This window comes from Lemur catta, chromosome 6 (assembly GCF_020740605.2).
Source record: "Lemur catta isolate mLemCat1 chromosome 6, mLemCat1.pri, whole genome shotgun sequence".
NCBI lineage: Eukaryota > Metazoa > Chordata > Mammalia > Primates > Lemuridae > Lemur > Lemur catta.
In genome coordinates, this window is record NC_059133.1 from 35542173 (window position 1) to 35568107 (window position 25935).

Below are 25935 nucleotides of genomic sequence, written 5' to 3' on the forward strand. Positions count from 1 at the left end.
TTTTATGTGATCTTTTTTCCTTTAAGTTTTTAGCAGTTTCTTTTTATTTTATTTTACAAAAGTATTGATCCATGAGGGATTGGAATTTTTAAAAAGAAAAAAGGAAAATGTTGTTTTACCACAGATAGTCTAGGGGATCTATCTTGTCAGAGTTCTCATAGTACCTTACACTGACCTTATTGTGATGGTCATCTTGCTTTATTACAATTGATTATATTCTCTGTTAAACTAAAAGCTCTGGGAAGGGCAGAGTCTATGTCTGTGTTTGCTGTTACATCTTTAGTATCCAGAACAATGTCCAGTACTTAGGAACTGCTCAGTAGATATTGGTTGAAAGAATTAATATTCCTTTTACATTTTTTTTTATGGTGTTGGAATAATGATTCACTTCTATAGTTGTAAACAAGTTGCTACTATAGCCATATGTCTTTGGGGACTGTTAACTGCTTAGATTGAACAGAAAATATTCTTGGCATTTTTATTGCTGAGTGCCAGGGATTTTTATAAAATATGTGTTTTTATTTCCACAGTACAACCACTGCCTCTGAAGAAGATATCTCAAGTAGATACCCACGAACAGATAGAAGTGGGTTCACTAGATATAACAGGGATGTAAATGTTTCAGGTAATTTGGCCTCAAGTAGCACATTGGAAAAGAAAATTGAAGATCTTGAAAAGGTATGAATTACTAATTATTTAAGATTGATAGAATTAATACATAATTAAGATTCTTTTTTAAGTTTCATAGCAGATGAGAGAAGAAATAAGTTGAAATTTGTAGGGGAGAGATAGTGCCAAAAAGTGGAGAAGAATGAGGGGCACTAACGGGAGATAACATCACTGTTAATCAGTATTTCCATGTGTAGTCAAATAGCTTTTAATCACTGTCTTACATAGTAAATAGTTTCTATATGCATAGCTATATAGCTAGGTATTTTTAAACATTTTCTTAGTACTTTCCTGTGTATAATAGTTTTGTTGATGTTAAAACTTTAGAAATGAAACCAATTCTTACATTCGTTAATATTTAATATATATTCTTACTCTGCCACATGTTATCTTTAATATATCAAAAACAGTCTTTGAAGTGGTTAGAAGTCTAAGTTGGCAATATATACTACTGTGTGTTTCTTATATTGCCTGAACAGATTGTCATTTGTAACTTTCCAAATTCAAGAGTAATTCTGAGTTAGGTCCATCTTTGGTGTTTGCGACAATTTTATGTAAGAATAAACCTGTTTAAAAGTATCTGTCAGAATAACTCAAATGAATATTGGCATAAATTTATTAACCATAGGTTCTCAGGTTTGTTCCATAGACATTCAACCCCTAAAATTGATAATAGCGCTGAATTTCTTTCTGATTGTTGAAAATAGGTTCTGGTTTACTAAACTGAAATTATTCCCTGTGATACAAAGTTTAATTTATATATGTGATATAAAGAGATTTAATTTAAGAAATTGTTTCTATTTTATAACGTTATGATTATTTTGAAGTGGCATCTAAGCTGTTATGCTAGTTTCTATTTGGAATCATTATTTTACAGGCTTAAAAACTTCAGAAAATACATAGTCCAATAGTTTTCAAGGGAGTTCCTCAAAAAGGCTTCTGGAGTTCCACAAGAGTTTGGATTGAGTCGCTCATAGTTGGCAGCAGCTGATTAATGTGGCTGGCTGGCTGCTTTCTCTGAGGGTTAGTAGGAAAGAAGCCAAGTTTCTGGGCAAGACCTTTTCAGCTTTGCCTTTTGTTGCTCCCAAGGTGGTTGACTCAGCCCAAGGCCCTGGATTCTAAATAAGATTTCTTGGAAAGAGGTGTTGCATTATTTACAGAAAAATAGTTTAAAAATCAGTAATGTATTTTGGTTCCTTCATTTTATCCATTGTCAGTTAACTGGCAGAGCCAGATCTAAAATTGAGGACCATTGATTTTCTATTGGGCGCTCTCCTTTTGTTAAATTTTGTATTTTTAATAAAAGTTTTGAATTACCTCAAACAAGATATTATCTATAAAAACAGGTAGTTCCTAACTTAATAGTGGTGAGAAGCTAAAGAAGGTAAGTCATAGAGTCTATTAATATTTGTTAAAGACGTGTGTAAACATGTGTTTACAGTTCCCGTATTACCCTTACTCTGTGATTCTTTTCTGTGGTGGATTCTGCATTCCTTCACCAAGTGTCTTAAGGAATTCATTAGATATCTTCATATAGCTAAGATACTTTACCAAACTTGGTAGATGTATGCCATTTATGAAGATTATAAACAACCAGTTCTCAGTTAATGCTTTGTAATTATATCTACCAGGAAGTAGTAAGAGAAAGGCAAGAAAACCTAAGACTTGTGAGACTGATGCAAGATAAAGAGGAAATGATCGGAAAACTCAAAGAAGAAATTGACTTGTTAAACAGAGTAAGTATTTCACGTATTTCAGTTTCAGGGTTTCCTTTTTTTTTTGAGAATTGGATGAAAATATGTAAATATGAAGAAATTATTTCATTGCATTGTTTATTTTGTTCTTCTGTTAATGAGATGGTAATTTGTAGTAGTAAGAACCATCATTTCTTTCCACAAACTGATTTCCTCTGGGCAGTTATCAGTTTAACAAACTTAATTTTATTCTTTTGGGGATGGACTGATGAATGGATTTTTTCTGTGTTTTGTTAGAGTTTGGAGATGAGAGACAACCTGGTCACTACCATATGTAAAAGGGTACTGGCACAGAGTTGTCCCAATAAAGAACCAAAATTTGGTACTTTATGAGAAATTCCAGATGTCTTTGTGTGTATTTTCATCGTTACTTTTTCTTCCCTTGTACTTAATACATCCTCAGCTTCAGGTTTAGCAATTGACTAAGCCAGTATTTGACTTCAGGTATTCAATAGTTCTTCAATATAGTCCATTCTTTGTGGACTGCCTTTCATCTTGATTCCAACACAAGTATTCCTCTATTGGTACTAGAATTTGATTTAAGAAATTCTACAAATATTTTTGATGCCCATGATGTATTTGCACTGTCTTAGGCACTATGGGCATAATAAACAATGATAAAACCCCTGCCCTTATAGAGTTTATAATCTAGTAATGATACAGGGATGTATTTTTTCTTTTAATTCCAAATCTTAGGTAGATCTCAGTTGTAATTTTAGAAATCCCGTATTTTTGTTGTTTCAACAGATTTTTCCCACCATTCATTTCGTTTGTAAATAGATGCAAATTCTGATTTTGTGAATTTTAAAATCATTTACCTAATTGTCAAAAGGCAGTATACAAAATTTATCACAATGCTACTATACTATAGCAGTGATTTAAATTGATTGTATCAAGTTTTACTATTTTAGACTGCAAGGATAAATCTATAAATGTCTGCTTTTCTAACATTTAGTAAATAGTTGACCTTGAAATAATATTTTTTAACTAAAACTTCTAGTGAATTGTTTTTAACCAGATAGTTGTATATTTGGGACTAGGATTAATACAGGGAACATAGAGCTGGATCATATACTTTTAAAGCTGGAGAGTGAATGTCTACTTTAGTGGCTTTGAATTATTTTTTAGCTCTAAAACCTTTCCCTCAAAATGTCATGAAGAAGCCCATACATGTTAGTTGAACCAGATCAACTCTGTATGCCCCAGATCCTCTGTTCTGTATGCCTCAGTTCGTATCCCTGGTCTCATCCCCAAATGTATACATTTAAACATCACACAAAATGAACTTGTACCCTTTGATGCCCAGTTTGACACAAGGTTGCAACTTGGGGCCCTATACCACCTATGGCCAGCATATGTGTTTTGTTCAGCCTTCCATTTTAGGGAGGGGGAATGGAGTTTGGTTTTAACTAAAAAAATTAACTTATTTATGATCACTGGAAGATTTACAATTTAGGAATTCTGACTTCTGCCTTTTTTTGAAAATCTGAAAGTTCTGGCAAGAGTCAGCCCACATATTTGTGATAAGAATGAAATCAGGAGTTGCTTTAGGTGGGACAGATTCTATCTAAAGTTATTTTCAGAACTTACGTTCATTTCAAAATTAATTGGTTATATGAATTATCTTTGAATGTGTATTTTTAAGTGTTTTTTTTTATCTCCCTTAGAATATATTTAAATATTTTTAAAGTATTATTTTCCTTTTTTTCCTTAAGGACCTAGATGACATAGAAGATGAAAATGAACAACTAAAGCAGGAAAATAAAACGCTTTTGAAAGTTGTTGGGCAGCTGACAAGGTAGAAGATTCAAGGCTCAGTGTGGAATAAATATTTTAAAACTACTGATTGAATGTTATGGTCAATGCTAGGATGATATTCCTATGCTGCAATACATTAAAATAACGAAGTATGTATATTTATTTCTAGAAAATGGATGGATGTTTATTTTCAAAATATTTCATTTTCATTATTAGTTTCAAAAAAGTATCTGCCCTTTTTATTTCACAAATAAGTAATATCTTTCAGTTATTAAAATGATAGGTAATACCTTTTAGGTTTTGTGTGGTATTCAAATAATACATGATTTAAAGTCACAACCCTTTAAATATATTTTATCTTTGGTAGCACATTCTCTCCCTGAAGGAATATACATAGTCTTTGTTTACATGAATTCAGATACTTTTGGGGAGTTACTTATAAATGCCTTATCACTGATGTGTGCAACCTTTTATATGTTGATGACTTACTCATAAAGGTTTTTGTCTACTGTTCTTTCCACTTATTCTAAGCAATTTAGAGTAACAGTCACACTATTTTGTATAACAATATTTTAAAAGAAAAGCTATTTTAAAAGTCACTTAATGTCATGTTCTTGTTAGCTAAATATAAATTTAAGAGAATACTTGAATTGTGGTATAGTAAATGAAAATTTACTATTTTGTGTTTGAATATTAAAAAACTTTAAAATAACTTACTTCTGAAAAACATACAATTGTAATTTTAATGTAAAATTTTTTATGTAGGTACTATCTTTTTTTGTTTTATTGTTCCAAGGTTTATTAGTGAACATGGGATATTTAAAAAGTTGTTTATTCTTTGGGCCTGGAAAATGTGTACAATTTCAGTGCATAAGAAAAAAAATTATATTTTTATTATATAACCATATGCATTAAAATCAAAACCAAAATATTTTATCCACACTTAAAACACCTGCACATATATTAACAAAAAATATATAAGCAGAAATAATACTAAAATATTTTGCCTAATTTCTAAATTGGATAATAACATTGTAACTATTTTTTACATGAGAGCATATTCCCTTATCACAAATTTAAAGGATTTTCTTCCTAACATTGAATTTTTTAAAACAATTATTTTTAAAGAATTATATAAATTTTCTCTTGTAATAATTATCATTAGCATTTAGGATTGTTTTATATTACATTTTCATGTTGAGTTAGCATTCCTCCCCCCCCAAAAAAAAAAAACAAATAAACATTATAAAATGGTTGCCTGATAGTGTAATCTCAAACAGCAGTACTAATATCCTTTTATCTAGTTTATGTATGAAAGTGGCTTGAACATAGTAAAATCCATTTTGGGTACCCTACTGACTTTTTCCTTCATTAGTTGTTATTCACTGTTAGAAAAATAGAGAAGGTAAGACAATTAGGAAAAAATGTGGAGTAAATGACAAATAACCAGATGTTGAATTGTAAAACTCTCTGCCTTTACCTAGGTTAGCTTTACCCACTCCCCAGTTCAGAAGTTTCAAACTTGGCTGATCATCAGAATCACTTGAGGAAGTTAAAAAGAATTCCCTTGCTATAGCTCCTAGATAGGTTTATGTTGAGACCCTAGACTCTAGAATTTTTAGAGCTTATTGTCTAATGATTCCAATCATAGCTAGTTTTGGAAACAGCTGCTGTTGTGTCTTTATTCCCAGAAGTATCTTCTATTGAAAACCCAGAATTGGCATAATTTTAACTCCTGGCCTTTTTGTTTTGCCCTTTTAGTTTATTTAATAATTATTCTGGTCTCTGGGGCAGTTCTCATACGTCCATAATTTCTATATATATTCACTGCTCACAAAAAGTTCAATGTTAGATTACCAAATTTGATGTAGTTGCAGAATTACTACATAAGGGCTTCCTTCTTGGAGACTTGTACTCTGCATGGGAACAGTGATCTGCCCACAAGTAAAGGTGGTATGCCAGTCACAGTACCCCACCACTGAGGTACTCAGTTTAGTTACCCTTAGGTACATAGCAAAAATGTCCTTATTGCCTAGGTCCTCATCGACACTTTGGATGTTGTGAAAATGCTGCCAATATCCAACCTTAAGATATATTAGTATATTGGTTGTTCATTAAAAGAATTGATTTGAATTTTCTACTTAACATATAGATAAAAGAACATTTCATTTCACTTTAAAATTATATTAATTTTAATGCTTCTAAAGACTGAGAGGTTTCAAATTTTTTTTCAGTTTATTTGGAACATTTTGAGCCATGATGTTTGCTTTTTTAACATAATGATACCAAATAAAAATACAGGAGCCTTACAACTTAGGCAGAACATTTCGCATGCAGCCCTTCCCCATCTCCTTGAAATATGTATTTATTTCACAAACAGATTTTTACACCAACTATTGAAAAATAATCTAGAATCTGCTACAATTTCCCCCTAACATTTGTAAAAAGTGTTTAGATTTTAAAAAGGTAGCTTAAGTACATGTGCACTATTCTAGAAAACTTGGCTGTTGTCAATAAAGTGCAGTTATTTGTGAAATTATTAGTCCTTTTCAGAAAAATTATTTCTTATATCTCCTGGGAATTTGTGGCATAATAAAGCACATCCAAAGTTCTAATGTGTTTATGAGATCATTTTCGAAACAATAAGTTTATTATCTTTAAAATGAATATGACTTGCCTCCTTGGTTTCTGAAATGAGTTAACTTAAAAATTACTTTAGTAATCTTTATTTCATCTTTCTAGAATTGTTGGTAATTTTATCACATGACAGTTACCATTAGAGAGGAAAGGAAAGGCTTTTGGGTATGTATTTCTGAATAATCTAAGGGATTTACTAAATACAGTAGATAGCACTGGCACACTTGTTTAAGTAGTTCCAAACATAGAAAATTAAGTATCAGGAGCAGGTACGTGAAGCAATGTAGTCTTTCCTTTTTTTTCTTGATAATTTAAAAAAATTTTAATTGTGGTAGAAGCAATGTATTCTTAAAATGAAAAGCCTACCTCAGTTATACATGGTTTTATGTTTTCTGGATTTATCTGGATTTTTATAATTAGAAATTAAAATGTAATATTTTGAGTCTGCTTAATACTTTGTTGAAAACAGTACAAGTCAGTGTAATAGAAACATCTATATGTTCAGCAGTGTAAGACAAAAGAGCAAAGACCTTGGATTTGATCATTGATCTGATGTCCTAGACAATACTCGTCATGTTTCTTTTTTGGTTTTTTTGGTAGCTTTATAATTTTGCATTGGTGACTAGTAAGTTCTATCCAGTGTTGGCACTTATTTAATAATTTCATGATTTTGTTAATAACCTTTTACAGGATTCAGACATACATTTTGATTCTAGAAATATAAGAAACCAGACACACAAGCTTTTCATTGGGGGGGAGTATATTGAGAAAGAACTAGCATTCAGGAATCAGAACTTTAACATGTTAAAGTTAATGCTAAACATTTTTATATTTTTATCTGAACCTATTCTAATATGTAAAAATGAAGCTTGACTTTTCCATTGGAACTATGTTCTCATAAAGAAAAAATATCCCATCAATTAAAATTATAATTTATATTATCTGAGAACTCATGTGACACTTTTGTTCCATTAAACTGAAAGCATAATGCTAATAGACAACAAACATTTGCTTCTCAGGTGCATCTACAAAGGCATCTGTCCCCATGCTGTTTTTCCTTATGTATGAAAGTTAGTTGTTTCATTCTCAGTTTAAAAACTTGAACCATTACCCAAGAAAACCTGAGCCCAAATTGTTTTTATTTTACTTAGCTGGAATCTCATAGCATGTTAAAGTCATATATTCATCGGCCCCAAAATAATTATGTGTATGTGAGAGGAATATGTATGTGGGAGTTGCATTAAATGTTCATGCCTATTTCAGCAAGTATTTATTAGTCAACTGGATATAATGTTACAGGTATTACAGAAATTTTAAATGAATAGACATGGACCAACCTTCCATCTAGCAGTGTACAATCTATATAGCATATGTCAGTAGCACAAAGTGCAGTCTTATCATTATCCTGTCTAATTTGAATAGTTCGCTCAAAAGTAGTTTTTTTGTATTAATTATCTAACCATTGTCTTTTAGATCTAGTTAATAGGTACTGTTTAATTTGTGGCAACATTTACTGAACAGTGGAGTAAAAGAACTGATGCATATTGGGAAATATCTTACCATTTTTTAAAGATAATTATGCATTAGGAAAAGAACATTTTTAGGAAATTTATAGCAGTATGAAGTGAAAAGAATTCAGTGTATGCCAGATACACCAAACTGTTGATGGTATTTAAATGGGATTTCAAGTTAATATTTCTATATACATTATTGATTACTGGTTTGTTTTTAGGTATTGAAGATTATTTTGATCTACAGTTCACATTGGCAGTGGCTATGGAAAATAATAGAACGTTAGTGATGATCACCTGATAGACATTGATTAAATGCCTGTGTTTTCTATTGTTTTCCTCTCTGGATACTGAATAGGTATATTTTACTTTTTTGGTGAACTTGTTTCTTGAAAGATTTGGGTATGCTATTCAGGGTTTTTATTCTTGTGTTTTTCTTCTAAATTTAAGTAGCAGGTGGCTGCTGCTAACAGCAAAAACCATATGAAAGCTAAAACTTAACTGTTTTGTTAAAAAATCAGCTAGTTCAGGTAATCCAAATATTTGTGGAAAAACATCTGCATAATTTATTGAACAAATTAGTATTGTGTAGACAGCTTCGATCATTTCCACTGTATAGGTGTTTATTGTGGAATAGACAATATAGATTCACTTTTAATATGCTTTGCATGTAAAAAATAAATACTCAATAAAAAATTTTTCATTTATTTTTCAACATTGGTTAATTATTTTTTTTCCTTCCTGTACTATCAATAAAAATCCTGACTGAGTTTTGCTTCCGAAGTTAAAGGATAATACTAATAATCTAATTAGCTTATGTGCCTCTTACTGAAACAGTATACAGTACTTTTAAAATCTTTATTTGGTATATTATTTTAGAAAGAATACTGTATTATAAGAAACAAAAATTTAGTGTTAAGATCTGAATACATTAATGGGGCTTCTTGAATAAGTACACATATGTTCAACCTGACTGAAAATTTTGTCTTTGTGTTTTAAGGCTGAATCAATAATTACTTAATTCAAAATTGGAGCTATCATAAACTAAATCTGATGATGTTCAGAGAATTTCAGGTCCTTCATAATTTGAAAATGGAAACTAGGGGTCTGGGAATGTGCAGATCTTTGTTTTTTCAGTAAATGGTTTATGTAACCTTTTGTCTAATGTGCCTTTCTGGATACAACTACACAAGCTTGTCAGTCTTCTTTACTCCTAGAACTCTAAATTAATCTTCTCAGTAATGTCATACATGTCTAACAAGTGAGTAAATATCCTTAACTAAGTCTGTTTAGATAAATGTCTCAAGTCCTTATATAAGAACATATTCCACTAGCAAGCCTACTGAAAAAATTTTGCAGGGTCTTACAGTCTTAATTGAAACTGGAACCTTTTATCTTAGACTTCATCAAATCCCTATTTTTTTCCCTTCTAGATTCACTCTGTGTTTGTGCATGCATGCGTGCACACAGTTCTATCAGCAGCTGTAAACTACCCACATATTTTCTTAATCTCATTCTTCCAGTTTCTCTTCATTTCCACAAGAGGTTACATTTCATTGCTGGTCAACTTTTGGAAAGAATTATGTAATGTTGGACCTTCATGTTAAAGGGATAGGACTGGTTATAATATCCTTTACAGTCCGTCCATTTATTTGGATGTCTAACCTGATAAAAGTTAAAAAGGAAGCTAGAAAGCAAACCTTCCCTCTTAATCCTGGAGCAAATGCATAATTTTGCTCTCTCAAAAATCTCCTGTGACTGACTCCAAATACTTTTAGGTAAAAGAAAAAGCTCTTTTTTTGTCAGATAGTTGAGCAACATAAAAAAAATTAATTAGGGCCAGTTATGAAATGTAGATTGAACTTTATACATGTGAAAAACAGAATAAGAGTTTTGACTTCTGTGTAGTGTTTTTCATGTTAAAATGTGCTCAGTTACTCACTGTATAGTTTTAATCCATATATAATCTGTTGCTAACCCTGTTTAGACTTACTATGGGACGTGAAATTCCAGTCTTTACATTGTTACAGGCTTCTATCCAAAGAAACATTTGCATTTCTTTAAAATGTGAACTATTTACTGTGGTTAACCAAAGGTAGATGATGTCATCTGTGGACATTTTAGCTTTCTGGAAGGAAATTATTAAAAATGAATAGAAAAATGATTTTTGTTCATTGCTGTAGTATAAAAGCATAAATAAAGCTGTCAGTCAAAGGTACAGGAAATCTGCATTTGAAGAATATGTAAATAACTTTTGGTAAGAATACATTCATCTGATAGTATTAAGAAAAGTTAGAAAAATATAGCTTTCCTTCACAGATTGAAAGTTTTATTTATGAGTGGCTTAGGACAATAAACATCATTAATTTAAAGTAAAATTATAAAATTATTCCAGTGATGTTTAAATTATCTTATTTAATCAGTGAAAATTTTAAATGGGATGAATAAATGGATGCTTTGTAAATGCTAAGGATGGTTATAGGATGCTGTTATACATTTTCTTTCTTGTGACCTTCTTATTAATAAGATCAGTATACCTCAGATTCAGCTAAGCTTAGCAAGTCAGGTAACAATTTGACCATAACTTTAACCCTAATTTATTACAGCATAGTAACATTCGTTAGTAATTCAGTAGCCATCTGTGCCAGGCAGTGTGTTAGGTGCTTTATGTATTGTTTTATTTGGTTCTTTAAAACTTCGGTAATGTACAGATTCAGAGGGTAATTTGTCTAGTGTCCCAAAGCTCTTCTGACTGCAAAGCGTTGTTTTTTATGCTATGTTGTATTCATTTTTATGACATAGTCATTGTGCTGTTAAATCCCAGTGGTTCTGAAAGTGTTTTCCCCACACTAGTAGCAATGGCTTCACTTAACCTGTTAGAAATGTAAATTCTTTGGCGCCACCCAACACCTGTATCAGAAACTTTGAACATGAGGCCCAGCAATCTGTTTTAACAAGCCCTTTATATAATTCTGATGCAGGTTAAGTTTTCAAACCACTGTGCTAAGCATTTCTATTTTTAAGCGAAGATCTTGGTCTTTCTTTTTGGATGCTGTATAAATAACATGGACTTGTTTTAAAAAAAAAAAAAAACCTGATCTTTGTTGCTTACATTGCAAAAGATTGTATCAGGAAAAGCCTCAGCATGGACATTGGCAGCCTGACATAACCCCATTAATTTAGTATTATCTCTGGAACTCAGATGGCTTCTAAAGTCCAAGAGACTGTGGAATGAAATCTTTTTTGTTCTGTGTTAAGGTTTATCTCTGTTATTGCCTGAAGGTTTTTGGGTAACAGTTATGCATTTTTGTCAAATTTTAAAACTTGATTGGAACAAATAAATGTATGTTTCATCAGTTATAATTTTTTTGTTTTTATTTTGCATGAATGGACCTTGGGGTGGCCCTTGAGGAATTTGAATCTTCAAAATTTACTCTCTGTCAGCTCAGAGAATAGCATTTTCTAGCTGATTGATCAGTGGGGAGAAATCCACAATGTTGTGTCCCAGTGAGTAAAGATAAAAGGCTATTTTGATTCGAGCTCATTATTTTCTTATATGATGAAGTAGTTAAATAAGCTTACTTTTTCTTTTTTAAACTTTAGAACACTTTTAGATTTATGGAATTATTATGAAGATAGTACAGAGAGTTCTCATGTGCCTCCATATTTATTAAAGTTCATACTTGATTCTTATTTCCTGAGTTTTCCCCTAATATCCTTTTTCTGTTCAGGGTCCAATCCAGGATACATAATATTTAGTAGTCATGTCTCCTTAGGCTTAACTTGGCTGTGACAGTTTCTCAGACTTTCCTTGTTTTTGATGCCTTTGGCAGTTTTGATTACTGGTTAAGTATTTTTCACTTTACTATGGATATGTCAGATACAAAAGTAGAGAAAATCATTATCAATATCTTGTCAATTTAATTTTATCTGTCTTTTTCTTTTTTTTTTTCCTGGGGTATTTTAAAGTTAAATTCTAATGGCCTATTATTCCACCTGTAAATATTTCAGTATGTATCCCTAAAAGTAAGGACTGAAGAAAATAGCCACAATACTATCATACTGAGCAAATGATTGCTAGTTCCTTAATATTATCTGTTCAGTTTGGGTTTTCTGAGAAGCAAGCATGCGTGAGATTTATTGGGGGGAAACGCTGGTGAGGAAAATTCGGGAGGGAGCTAGAGGAGGTCGGGAGAGCTGTCAAAATGTGTACAGGAGGGTCATTGGCCAAGAAGTCTTAATCCATAATTGTCTTAGTCCATTTGTGTTACTACAAAGGAATATCTAAGGCTGGATAGTTTATAAAGAAAAAGAGGTTTATTTGGCTCATGGTTCTGCAGGCTGTGCAAGAAGCATGGCTCCAGCATCTTCTGGTGAGGGCTTCAGGCTGCTTCCACTCATGGCAGAAGGGAAAGGAGAAGGAGAAGGGGAGCCAGTGTGCAGAGATCGCATGGTGAGAGAGGAGCAACGTTGGGGCTCTGGGCAACCAGCTCTCGCAGGAACTAATAGAAGGAGAACTCATTACTGCGAGGATGGCACCAACCCATTCATGAGGTATTTATCCCAAAATCCAAACACTCGCCTTAGGCCCTAGATTGTCCTATCCTTGCCAGGGGGAGCCCCTGCAAGTTGGCTCCTGTATCCTTTTGGTTATCAATAGCTTCCTTGTTTTCTGGCATAAGATGTTTTAGTCTCATCTTGTACATTTCATTTTCAGGACCTGGAATTAAGAGCTACCTTCTTTGGTAAAGAATTAAACCCTTGATAGCCATCTAAATTATTAGATGATATAAAAACCAGAGTCTATAAGGACATTGAAACATTTTTTAACTTGTATGTTTACTGAAAATTTTTAAGACAGTGACAGAAAACTGCTTGTTTACCTTTTCTAATTTATTTTCTCACTTGTTTTCTGTGCAAATGGTGGGAAGATCTTAAACAGTTGGCCCTTCCTATCTATGGGTTCTCAGTCTGTGGATTCAACCAACCATGGATTGAAAATATTAGGAAAAACAATTTAACAATACAACAATTATAAATACAAATTAAACAGCATAGCGTAACAACTATTTACATAGCATTTACATGGTATTAGGCATTATAAGTAATCTAGAGCTGATTTAAAGTGTACAGGAGAGTGTGCATAGGTTATATGCAAATAGTATGTCATTTTATATAAGTGACTTGGGCATCTATAGAGTTTGGTATTCATGGGGGGGTCTTGGATCCAATCCCCCACAGATACCAACAGATAACTGTATCTTGATTTTTCTTTAAAAATTTATTCATGTCTGTTGAGAACTTCAAGAGATTGATTATTAAAGTCAGTTTTTTGAGTAGTTAGAAGTGCTTTAAAGTTGTGTTCAAATTAGGATGTAGCCATATAACTGTAAAAATATATAGGTGTTCATTGAGTTAGATGTGAAAAGACATAGAGCTGTATCAGTTAAGTTAAATAATTAAAAGTGGTGCCCAAATTATGCTCCCACAACCCCCCATTAAAGTTTAACCCAAATTCATAGTATGATTTTAGTTAGGGATTAGATACTTCATCTCTAGTCTCATCTGAGTGAGGGTCTATGCAGAGGTGCCAGTCATGGGCAAGTTTTCACAGCTGGTTGTGAGACCGTCCTGGTGAGGAAAGAGTGTTGGATGATGGCTCGAAGCAGGTTGTGAAGTTAACCTTTGACTCACGGAGCCACCAAGAGTCTTTGCAGTGCTTGGAATAAAGCCCAGTTGCTGGCAGCCATCACCTAGGACACCACCTTGTAAATTGGCAGAACCCTTCGCCTACTCCCTCCAATACCTCCATCCACTGTTTTCTTCCAAAATATGGAATGCAGCTGTAGCCTAGAATCCTTGGATTTTGTCTCTTGTATTGGTTCACAAACATTTATCGTGTGCCTACTTTGTGCTCTTTTCTAGGTACTAGGAACATAGTAGGGAATAAAAAGAAAAATCCCAGCCCATAGCAGTTTATTTTTTAGTGATCCAGTGAAAGAGTTTTCACACAGGGTTGAGGAATGGTTGTTCCTCAAAATGTTCCTTGGTCCTCTCCAAAAGATAAAAATTGAACTCCACTTAATTAATTAATTAATTAATTAATTTTTGAGACAGGGTCTTTCTCTGTCACACAGGCTGGAGTGCAGTGGTGTCATCATAGCTCACTGCAACCTTGAACTCCTGGGCTCAAGGGATCCTCGTGCCTCAGCCCCCTAAAGTGCTAGGATTACAGATGTGAGCCACCACATCCAGCCTGAACTCCACTTATTTTTTGACAGAGTTGGCATGAGTACATGTCAGGCCATAATTTGTGTTGTGAAAATTATGTTGATAGGTCTAATGTTTAGAAAAGACGGATTTATTCACCTTGAGAAATTGAGTATGATTGGGGATTTGAAACACAAATTTGTGTTTCCAATCATTTAATTTGTTATATGGATTGTATTTTTGCCCAGAAGTCATGTCTTTAATGGCCAGTGCTATTAAGTCCTCATTGGGGGGTGGGGGGAGGTGTCAGAATCCCACATTTTCCCGTACATTCTGATCATCTAAAGAATTTGTGATTATTCAGAGACAGTTTCTATGCTTAATTTTGTAATGGATTTCCAAACGCCTGTGTTCCTGTGGCTCATAGAATTCCCAAAGTCACTCACAATTAAATAAAAATATTTTTTCCTATGTTTTTCTTTCCTTCTGAGCTCTGCAATTGAGGTGGAACTAAGTACAGTGTTCTTTACAAGCTCTTGGTATCTAGTTACTTGAGAAACACTCCCACTGTGGTTGAGATCATCATCCTTTTATTTTTGGCGGGGCAGGGAATTGAGTGATCAGGACACTTTATTCTTTTGCTGTGATTTTTGTCTAAAGATTTATTTCACTTGGGAAGGACATCAGTGTGGGAATTAGATCCAGTTTGGGGGATTTACCTCTAATTCACTTACTAACTTAGAATAGCATTTAGCCTTTTATATTTTGATTTTTTAAAACTCTTAAGTTTATAAATATTTCTCCTCCCCAAGATATTTGAGAAGTTTCTCTTATTTGATCTCAGGTGAGTTTGTAACATCTTCCTCATTAACTTTTAAAAAGCTGATTATCTCTTTATAGATGGGAAACAAAGCTGAGGGAGTTCTTTTATTTGCCTTGAGGTCACCTGATGATATAAACTGAATCAGGTATCTGCCAGTGCCTGAAAATTGAGGTGTCTGCAACACAGGTCTGTTTAGAAGAAAGATTAGAGATTACAAAATACTATAAAACCATAAGATAAAAGAAGTTATAAAAATTATTTTTGAACAGAATAGAAATTCATAATTATTTTTGACTCTTTAGGATATGATTTCAATTCAGTATTACAACAGTTGGAGACGTGTTTCTTTAAGTGTGATAGGCCTTCTACCCCTGCATCGGGAATCACTTGGACTCCATAAGAACACTCAAACGAATCAGACTCTTTCTGTTCTCAAAACTTATATAAATTAAGGAGTAGACTGTGCACTGGCAGAGAGATGGAAGATATTACTTCCTTTAAGGACTAAGGGAGACTTCTTTAGCATCTAGCATCTAAGACAAGCTTTGAAGGAATTGGGATGTAAAGATTGGTATCTGTTGTAGAAATATTTTAAAAAATATATTCAACATCTGATGAGCCATGGTATTACACCTGAGTGCTGCATTTAAGGCTTTCTAAATAAGCAGCACCTAGAGAAGTGATAGCTTCCAAGTTAGACCTACTTGAATTCAAATCCTGGTTCTACCACTACCAGCTGTGTGACCTTGGACAAGTTGCTTTACAGTTTGCTCATCTATACAAGGACAAAATAATGTCTAACTTGGTTAGGTCATTGTGAGGAATAAATGGGATAATGCATGTAAATTGTGTGACATAATGCATGTTCACAGGTAATGTGGTTTGTACCAACAAAGAAGTTGAGAAGATATAATGGTTCTCTTTTCTGAAATTAAAAGAAAAATGGTTATGAGGAAACTTCTGGATTATTAATAAAACTGCCATCTGAGCTTAAGGGTCCTCTTTTTTAGAAAGACTGTCTTTAGAAACCCAATTGAAGTAAATTGGAACTCTATCCTAAAAAAGAGTGTAGTGTATGTGTTGACACAGATATATTGTAATCTCTACAAACCCTGGAATATTGTAGCTACTCAAACATTGAACAAAGCCTTGGGTAAAGGACATCATCTTTTATAAAGAAAGAGCCTCTTGAGTTAGTTTACTTGAGAAGCTCAAAGTTTTTTCCCAGTTAGGTTTCTTTTTCTCAAATCTCCAGGCTCAACCTGGGCCTGTTTTCCTAGTAAGAAATGTCTCTGCCTAAACTCCTGAACAAATATATTCTGAGGCATTATGATTAACCAAGCTGACTTGGGAACTAAACAGAGTGAATTAGCTTGGATTCACACAGGCTGGCAACAGTGAATTTCTTTCTCTATTTCTTTACTTATTTTTGCAATGAATCTGATTATTAGTGACCAGTATGTCCTGATAGCAGAAGGTAGGAAACACACCAAAAAAAGAGATCATCTACTGATCTGCTCCTGTATAATGAGAAGCAGTTTTTATTGATTTTGGGGTGCGTGCTTAAGGCAGCAAAACAGGACAGCGTTTATAGTTGGTAGTAGGATGATTTTTTTTTGTTTTTAATCATTGTGGGAGAAGACCACAGGGGCACCTGAAAGGGTCTAGAATGAAACATTTTTCCTGCTGAATTGCACAAGTTTAAAAGTAGTGTTTGTTTTATGACCTAGAAAAAGACTCTTTAACTCGAATGTGGATATTTTATTTGTCCAATTATATGTATTAATTTGAAATTACACAGGTTAATTTCTGTGTGTTGTATTTTCTCTTCAAATGTATTGAATCTTATATGTGTCCATTCTTAGACTACATTTACATATCTGACAAAAATAGTCTAGTAGGACAATATTCTGCTCAGCTTATGCATGAGTGATTTACTTGTGAATATATGAAATTTGTGGATTATAAGAAATAAAGTTTAATCTGTGTATAAATACAGTTTAGAAATAGTAGGAACTTTCTATCTCCTTTGAGTGAAGTTGAAGAGGAAAATTAAGAGTGGGCAATAGAATCTGTTCAACTAACCAAAGATAATACAGATTTAAAGAGGTAGATGGATTTCCTGAACAGCTAAAAGATGACCAACTAAGCCACTAAACAGAAAAAGACATTAAAAAGGTACCTTTTAAAATATGATTTCCCACTGGAAAAGATTTAGTGTCCAAAGAAGAAAGCCATTCCTAGAATACAGGTATCTCTAGAAATAAAACTAAAACATCCCTTTTTTTCTTCTTGATTTGCACCCTCTCTGGTGTCTACTCCAGTGCTACATTGTTAGGGGGAAGCTTTCAGGACTATCTGCTAGTGGTACAGAAATTGGCTTTTGTTGTCTGAATGCATTTCCCTTTTGAAAGTCCATAGGACATATTCAGATACCTGTTGAATAAGTGAATACAAGAATGAATGAATGAGAGACCTTGGTTACTATGCTTGCCTACCCCGACTCTATACCTATAGCTCTGTGGAAAGTGTATAAGGTACTTAATAAATGTTGAATATTTGAATTTACCACTAGATCCAACTCAGATATACTGAATCAGATTTTCTGGGGTATAGGGTCTAGGGATTTGTTCTTTTAACAATGTCTACTGGTGATAATTGTGCACCCAAAGTTTGAAAATCATTTAAACTATTTATTGGGCAGGGCACTGTTAAATAAATGCCCAAGGCAATACTAAGGTGAGTCAGATTGTTTCTGTCTTCAGTAAGTTTACATATAAGTAAAGGATAGACATAATGTGAACAAGCGATAGAGAAAGAAGAGATTAATTCCTAGCAGCGGTCTTAACCGTTTTGGCACCAGGGACTGGTGAAAGACCATTTTTCCATGGATGGGAGGCGGAGAGGGGGAATGGTTTGGGGATGATTCAAGCGTATTACATTTATTGTGCACTTTATTTCTATTATTATTACATTGTAATATATAATGAAATAATTATACCACTCACCATAATGCAGAATCAATGGGAGCCCTGAGCTTGTTTTCCTGCAACTAATGCCTCCGCCGCTGATCTAACAGAAGGCAGAGCTCGGGTGGTGATGCCAGTGATGGGGGGTGGCTGTAAGCTTCTGTGGCCGCCCCTCACCTCCTGTGTTGTGGCTGATTCCTAGTAGGCCACACCAGTATGGTCCGCAGCCTGGGGGTTGGGGACTGCAGCCCTACAGAACCTGCAAGATTTCTTAATGATCTAGCATTTGTAAGGATTAAGTAAGATAATAGATTTAAAAATGCCTTGACTGGTGTCTGTCCCATAGTAAGTGCAGAACTGTTGGTATCATTTCCACATATGCTTTGTCTTACCCACTTCATGTTTCTTCCTAATTTGTAAGGACTGTGTATATTTTCAATAGATCTTCTCCAACCAATTTATAAATTTCTGTGGGTGACTAGACTGCCTTTTCTGAAAGATAGTTGTAATTTTTTTACTGTTTTGTCCTGGTACTGGAATTACCACAGGTGTGTTTTTTTTCTCTCCTTTTATAAATTTTCTCATTTCCATTTTGTGACTGTGGCTATGAAAAAGATTTCATGAAAATAAAATTTAATTGCAAACTCACATTCTCCCTTGCTGTTATAGCCTGAAACCAACAGAATTGAAGAAGAAATCCATTTAGTTAACTCTTACTTAGTCAGAGTCAGGTTTTTCTAGCTTGTGGGTTATCCAGATGCTTTGCCCTGCTTTTTATACCTTTCCTTTTTTTGTTTCTTTGCTTATTAGGCACGAACAGAGAAAGAGAATGAAGCAGATCTGGTAAAAAGATTTAGCATGGGAACTGAAGGAAACTGATGACTGAAATAAGGCTCAGCTTAGAGAATTCTGTTGATAATAAAGAGAGTGTCACAGTTCTATCTTGTTAGCAGAGGTGTGACCTGATGATCCTGGTGTGGTTAGGATATTGATGAGAGATTTTGACCTTTGATCCTGCCACTAACTTACTGTGTAACTTGGGCAAACCAATCAGTCTATTTGTGTAATAGGGAAAATGCTTACACAATTTTGGACTCATGGTCCAAAGAGATGTCAGTAAAAGGAATGTAAGGAATTCATTGAATTGTGAACACTATTTTCTAGTTACTAAACAAGAAAGTTCCAAAAAAATGCACCGTATCTGCTAAAATATTGTATGAGATGAAACTGGAAATAGCCGGGCGCGGTGGCTCACGCCTGTAATCCTAGCCCTCTGGGAGGCCGAGGCGGGTGGATCGCTCGAGGTCAGGAGTTCGAGACCAGCCTGAGCGAGACCCCGTCTCTACTAAAAATAGAAAGAAATTATCTGGCCAACTAAAAATATATATAGAAAAAAAAAATTAGCCTGGCATGGTGGCACATGCCTTGTAGTCCCAGCTACTTGGGAGGCTGAGGCAGTAGGATCCCTTAAGCCCAGGAGTTTGAGGTTGCTGTGAGCTAGGCTGACGCCACGGCACTCACTCTAGCCCGGGCAACAAAGTGAGACTCTGTCTCAAAAAAAAAAAAAAAAAAGAAACTGGAAATAAACTTTTTCCTCTCCCTTTTCAGAATTCTTATACCAGTGGTACTGGGTATAAAATATTTTAGAATTAATGATTTTGTACTGCTTATAAAATTTGAAGGACAATTTTTATACTGATTTGATAGTGTATAAAACTGAGGCACAGAACTTGAAAGACTTGCCCAAGATTAGTGCTGAAATGGGGGCTAAAATAGTTTTTCGGATTTCCTATTCGCCAAATAACATACTGTCACTAAGCAGTGAACATTTCTGTTCTGTTTGCGGAAGTCTTATATATTTGTAGTCTAGTGTTGTTATCGTGTGTTTAACTTTTGTTTTTAAGCCAAACAGGGAAGATGATCTGTTGTTAAAGCAAAACCAAAGATTGAGGATGAAGAAAGAAACTTCTGAATCATAAGGAGGAATTGTATATGTGTTTGTAGCATAATAGTCCTGATCTTTAGCACAAAGCACACAAAAACTTAAATTTTAAAACTAAAGTTAAACTGAGGAAAAGTAGAAAAGAATGCTAATCAATTAAGATTTGGATTTACCACTTAGAAAGTGACCCTTGATGTCATTTTTTTCTTGAGCTTCCACTTCCTAATCAAAATAGTCATAATAATATCTCTCATTCTATTTCACGAGGGTGATTTTTTTTGAGGATCAAAATAATATTGTGGAAGTTTGTAACATAAGCTATAACAATGTTAGTGATTTATCGCTGGCATCAAACCATATGTACCTGTTATAAGCTCCTACTCTTATATTGTTAGCAAATGAGGTAAATCTTGACTTCAGAAGGTCGAAAATCCTTTGGATTAAAAGAATCTAGTAACTAACTACTGGTTGCCAAAATCAAAAGCGAGGTTTTTAATCTAGCTTCCAAATTACCAAAAAATAAAAACAGATAAAAAGTAAGTTTATGTGAAGGAGACTGACATCAGGGCAAAACTGGGCACCAGAAAACAAGTCTTTACCAAGGTTCATAACTATATGTACAATTGTATGAATGAATGAATGAATGATGAGTGAATTCAAATGCATCTGCTTCTCTTTGGCTGCATTTTCCCTTGAAAGACTTGATCTTTTAGCATTTGAATTCCACAAGAAACATATCTTAACCAAGTTTTTGTCTTTGGGCCAATTTGTTTCCAGGCTTGCTTGTGTTTTTCACATTCTTTTTTTGGCCTGCAACCTTGTTCTGTGACCCCTTTCATGGATTCCAGTAGGTCATTCAGTTGGGACCCAAGGAAGTCAGTAAATTAAACTTGATTTGGAATGGAATACATAGGGTGTGTGGCTTGGATTAGAATCAAATTAGGTTTGGCTAATCTTATTTTGGTTTAATCTATGTGGGAAAGAATAGACTAGAGGAAAAACAAATAAACAAGAAATTGGGGAAACTATTCTTGTATAATGATAAGCAGTTTTTGTAAGAAATAGTTCTGAGGGCCAAACCTAAATTATTTTTATTAGAAGTTTGGGGAAAAGATTCAGCAAAGGAATTTAGATTAGCTTCTCCAATCATCAGAGTTGGTGTTTACTTTTCTAGCTTTCCCAAGCCAGGATCTCCAGGCTTTTAAAATGTGGATGCTCCTTAGACAAGGCACATGACTTAACATAGTTCATGTTTTTTAATTTTTTCCAGGGCTCTGGAAATACATAAGCCCGATTTTTAGAAACCTTAGCAACAAGGGATGCAAAAAAAGGTTCTGATGCTGAATTTATAATGAAATTATCCATACTTGGTCTTGAATTTCATATGCAGTCCTAAAAAGAAGAAATGTTGAGAAAATGCAGTAAGGTTCTGCACTAATAATTTCTTTAAGATGACTTTTTTTTCCTCCTCAATTATTTGCAACATGCCAAGGTGTCAGACTACTAAAGATTTAAACTTGGTGCTCAGAGTTCAGGAAATCCCCTTTTGAACTGGCTGAGAGAGCATTTGAATAAAAAGGGAAACTTCTTCAAAGCTACTGGAGAAGGAGAAAGCCAGGAAGAAGTAAATGAAGCCATCAGAGTGAGAGCCTTTTAATTTGCATTTCTGATTAGGCCTGTGAAATCATGAATGGAATTGCTCCTTGAAGAGAATTCCCTGTGATTGCCTAATAAATTCTTACAAAGGAGAGACTCAAGGCTAACCATTCAGAAGTATCTGGAATGTAATAACATTTGTTTCTGACAATTGAATTTTCCCTCCCATGGAATTGATTGTTTTGTTTATTTAATAGATTAAATTGAGTTTTCATTTAAAAGGGAAAAGAGTCATCACATTATTTCTAATTTTACATAATTTTGACCTGTGGATTAAAGGTACGAATGAAGGTCACAAAACATGGAGAGATAACATGGAATTTTTCTAGTACTTGATTACAGCGTTCTGAGTACACTGTCTCCCACTTAGTTACCTGATATTGGTGAAAGTTTTAGTTGCCTGAGCCCACAAGAGAGGGGAATAATAATGGCTTTTCACCTGTCTAAAGCAGATGACTAAATGATTTTATACAGTTCTTTCTAGTTGATTCCAAATCAACAAATGAATTATGGCTTTGCTTAATTTTTCAGGGGCAAATCTAGTTAGTGGCAATGTTTTTTAAAAGTAAAAATGACTTTTGACTGCTGTAGCAATATTTATTTTGGAAATTACTTCGTTATGAAATATTTCCTACATTTAAATGATTGTATACATTCTCTCTCTCTGTAGATGAAGGTTTGAAAAATAAGAAATTAGAAGATCCAAGTACCTACAGCCCAGCTCAAAAAGTAATTTATTCTGTACTTTTTAATTGGAGTTACAAAGGTCTTAAGAATGAATGCTGTTTGAACAGAAAGGATGCCATCATTTTGTTCTCTGTTTTGTAATAAAAGAAAAAGTTACTATTTTGTTTGTTCATTTCTAATTCTCTCAGATGACTTTTTATTTGTTTGGTTTTTTTTTTTTTTTTTTTGAAATGGCATCTTAAAAATGTAAGTTTACTTGTTCAGGTACTATTGATTAATGTTTAACTTAATTGTTGCTAGTGGGAAAATGGCTAAATAAAATAAGCCACATTCTAATCAGTGATCTTTTGAAAGAGTTTTTAAAAATATGGACACATATAGATGCTTTATATTTTTTGTGAAACAAAAAGGTGTTTATATAAATAAGATTTGAAAATGCTCCCATTGTTAAAGTTTAAAAAGGAGGATATAAAGTTGCAGATTTGATAAAGTCACAATAATTACAGTAGGAGAAAGAACTAAACATTTGTCTATATCTTTGAGTGGTAAAATTCTCTTTCCTTTTTCTACCTGTCACATTTTCCAAACTTTATTGGGCATGTTTGTTGTTATAATGGAGAGGCCTCTATTATTTTTATTAAAAAAATTAGATTTTGCTGCAGTTTTCATGATCAAGTTGCCCTGGTTTATTTCAGTTGCATTTCTAGTGTGCTTCTGCCACCTTGTGCTTTCTGAAATCCATTGCAATGATGAGCAAAGAAAAAATTTTTAATAAGGTTGTTATTTTGGGGGTATCAAATTTTACTTCATAGGTTGGGAAGGGGGGAAAGGCAAACATTTTTCAAATACATGAAAGATTTGAAGTGTGTGTGTGAGAGAGAGGGAGAGAGAGAGAGAGAGAAGTCTTTGCAAAGGTATGAGGAATTGTTTATCATATTAGATCAGTATTAAAATTATGTCTTATCCCTAGGAACTGCAACTTGGTTAAGGAGGAGAGTCAAGACATAGGTGCTAGTGCTTATAGCAATCAGCTCCTTAATTAAGATTTTAAAATACATTTTGATGTTTTTTTCTATCCTTGCCTGTTTTTAAACTGTGTTCCTTTCTACATGAAAACATCAACAAGACACTTGTGCCTAGAAAGCTCTAGGTAGCTTTTAAAATGTGTTTCTTTAGGTTAAGTGGCCTGCTGTGTTTACATGAACTCTTTCCACATTGTCATTCCAGACAGCATTCCATTTGTTCAGTCCCTCAAACTATTTATATGGTCTGCTGCCTTGGAGTTATGCTGAGTTTTAGAAAGGAGCGCCCTTACCTGGAACTTTGGCCTTCCTGCTTGAGTGTAAACAAGGCTACTTTGATAACTTGTCTAAGGAGTTCTCAGATCTTAGATCTTTCCTTTAGGAATTAATTTAAATACATTTGACTTTGAAATAGTATTTAAGGAGCCATGGATGCAAATAACCTATGTTTGTCAACTGGCAAATACCTGTTTCTAGGATGACAGTGGAATAGTCTTTCTTACCTCACTAAAATTTTGATAGTACCAGGCCTAAGGCATATTTACTCACCCTTTGGTGTCATGCTTGCATTGAAGAATCATGGTTGCAACTACAGAATTGTAATCCCAGAGGGCTTGAATGGTACAGAAACCACATTTATTGAGCTCCTACTACATGGCAGGCCTGGTGCAAGGCTTTTTAACATATATGATCACATATAATCTTCAGCACAAAGCTGAGATATGTTATTCTCCTCCTCATTTCAAATTAAGGAAACTGAGATCAGAGATTAAGTGGTTTACCACTTAAGCTTGGAAATTGCAGGGTAGGAATTTGAACTCAAGTGTTGCTGACTCTCAAGGCTATACTCTTTATAGTAGACTATCTTTCCATTAAAAATGGTGAGGATAAAGTTTGGACCAAAAGCAGGAGGAGGGTCTGCTGGGAGGCACGTTGGCAGCCTCAGCATCGGCACTGTGTCCGTACGAAACCACATGTTGCTTCCTGGTGGAGCCTAGTGCTGTTCTAGTTGGCAGAGCATTTCAGGGAGTTTGGAAGCACTTCCCCCATACCTTCCAACTTTCCCTGTTTGGTCAGTTCTTCTCTTTTGTCCTTTTTTCTCCAACTTTTATGATTTCTGCTTAAAAATCACTTTTCTTCGGGAAGCCTGCCTTTTTTTTTTCTTTAAAAACCCTCACATACCAGTTAGACAAGAAGCCTTTCTGAACCCCTTCTCCTGCACTACCCCAAATATGCAGAACAGCAGTCTTTCTAATGTGGCACTCATCACACTGGATTACCTCATTTTATTGAGATAGAATTGACATACCATAAAAGTCACTCCCGTAAAGTGTACAATTCAGTGGGTTTTTTGTATATATGTTCACAAAGTTTGCAATCATCACCACTATATAATTTCAGAAATACTTTCGTCAACACCTGTTGATGGCCACTCCCCATTCCCTTTTCCCCCAGTCCCCTGAGAACTACTAATCTACTTTTTAATCTCTGGGTTTGCCTAGTCTGGGCATTTCATATAAACAGAATCATGCTATATTTGTCCTTTTATGCCTGGCTTCTTTCACTAAGTATGATGTTTCTAAGTTTCATCATGTTGTAGTATGTATTAGTACTTCATTTTTTATGGACGAATAATATTCCATTATGTATATACCACATTTTGTTTATCCACTCATCAGTTGATGGACATTTGGGTGGTTTTCACTTTTTGGCTATTACAAACAATGCTTCTATGAATATTTGTGTACAAGATTTTGTGTGATCGTATGTTTTCAGTTCTCTTGGGTATGTACCTAGGAGTAGAACTGCAGCATCAGATGGTAACTCTATGTTTATCTTTCTGAGGAATTGCAGACTGTTTTCCACAGCAGCTGTACCATTTTACATTTCCACCAACAATGTATAACAGTTCTAATTGCTTCACATCCTTACCAACACTTTTTTTCTTTTATTTCTTCTTTCTTCTCTTTTTTTCTTTTTGATGATAGCCATGCTGGTGGCTCTGAAGTTATAATTGCCTTTTTACTGGTTTGTTTCCTCCGTAACTCTAAACTCTGTGAAGGCAAGGACTATGCTAGATCTTATATATTATTGTACTTCCAGTGCCTCAGACATTGAGTAGGTGCTCAATAAATGTGCAGAATGGGTGAGAAGACCTACAGCTGTCCTAGTTGCTTTCCTTGTATAAATCCAGGAAATGCAGGGGCTGCAATGGGAAAAGATGTTCTGGCTGCCAATCCACAACACTGTTAACCAGGGTGCTGTAGGAGCTTAATAACCACACTAAGTAGATGGTT

The 25935-nt window shown here is 34.1% G+C and overlaps 1 protein-coding gene and 1 pseudogene across 2 annotated transcripts in view; both read left to right on the forward strand.

Moving 5' to 3' along the window:
- Positions 1 to 9044, forward strand: part of PAWR (pro-apoptotic WT1 regulator) — an 87399-nt gene extending 78355 nt beyond the window's left edge. Inside the window, exons 5-8 of one of the 2 annotated variants that reach the window (XM_045553314.1) lie at positions 531 to 678; positions 2301 to 2405; positions 4139 to 4221; positions 8551 to 9044. In XM_045553314.1, coding sequence (XP_045409270.1) covers positions 531 to 678; positions 2301 to 2405; positions 4139 to 4221; positions 8551 to 8557 — 343 coding nt within the window. In that variant the 3' untranslated portion in view covers positions 8558 to 9044. Of the gene's footprint in view, positions 1 to 530; positions 679 to 2300; positions 2406 to 4138; positions 6721 to 8550 lie in introns of those variants that run through there. The other variant, XM_045553315.1, reaches the window with a different exon arrangement.
- Positions 9045 to 12832: 3788 nt separating this feature from the next.
- Positions 12833 to 25935, forward strand: part of LOC123639490 — a 118280-nt pseudogene continuing 105177 nt past the window's right edge.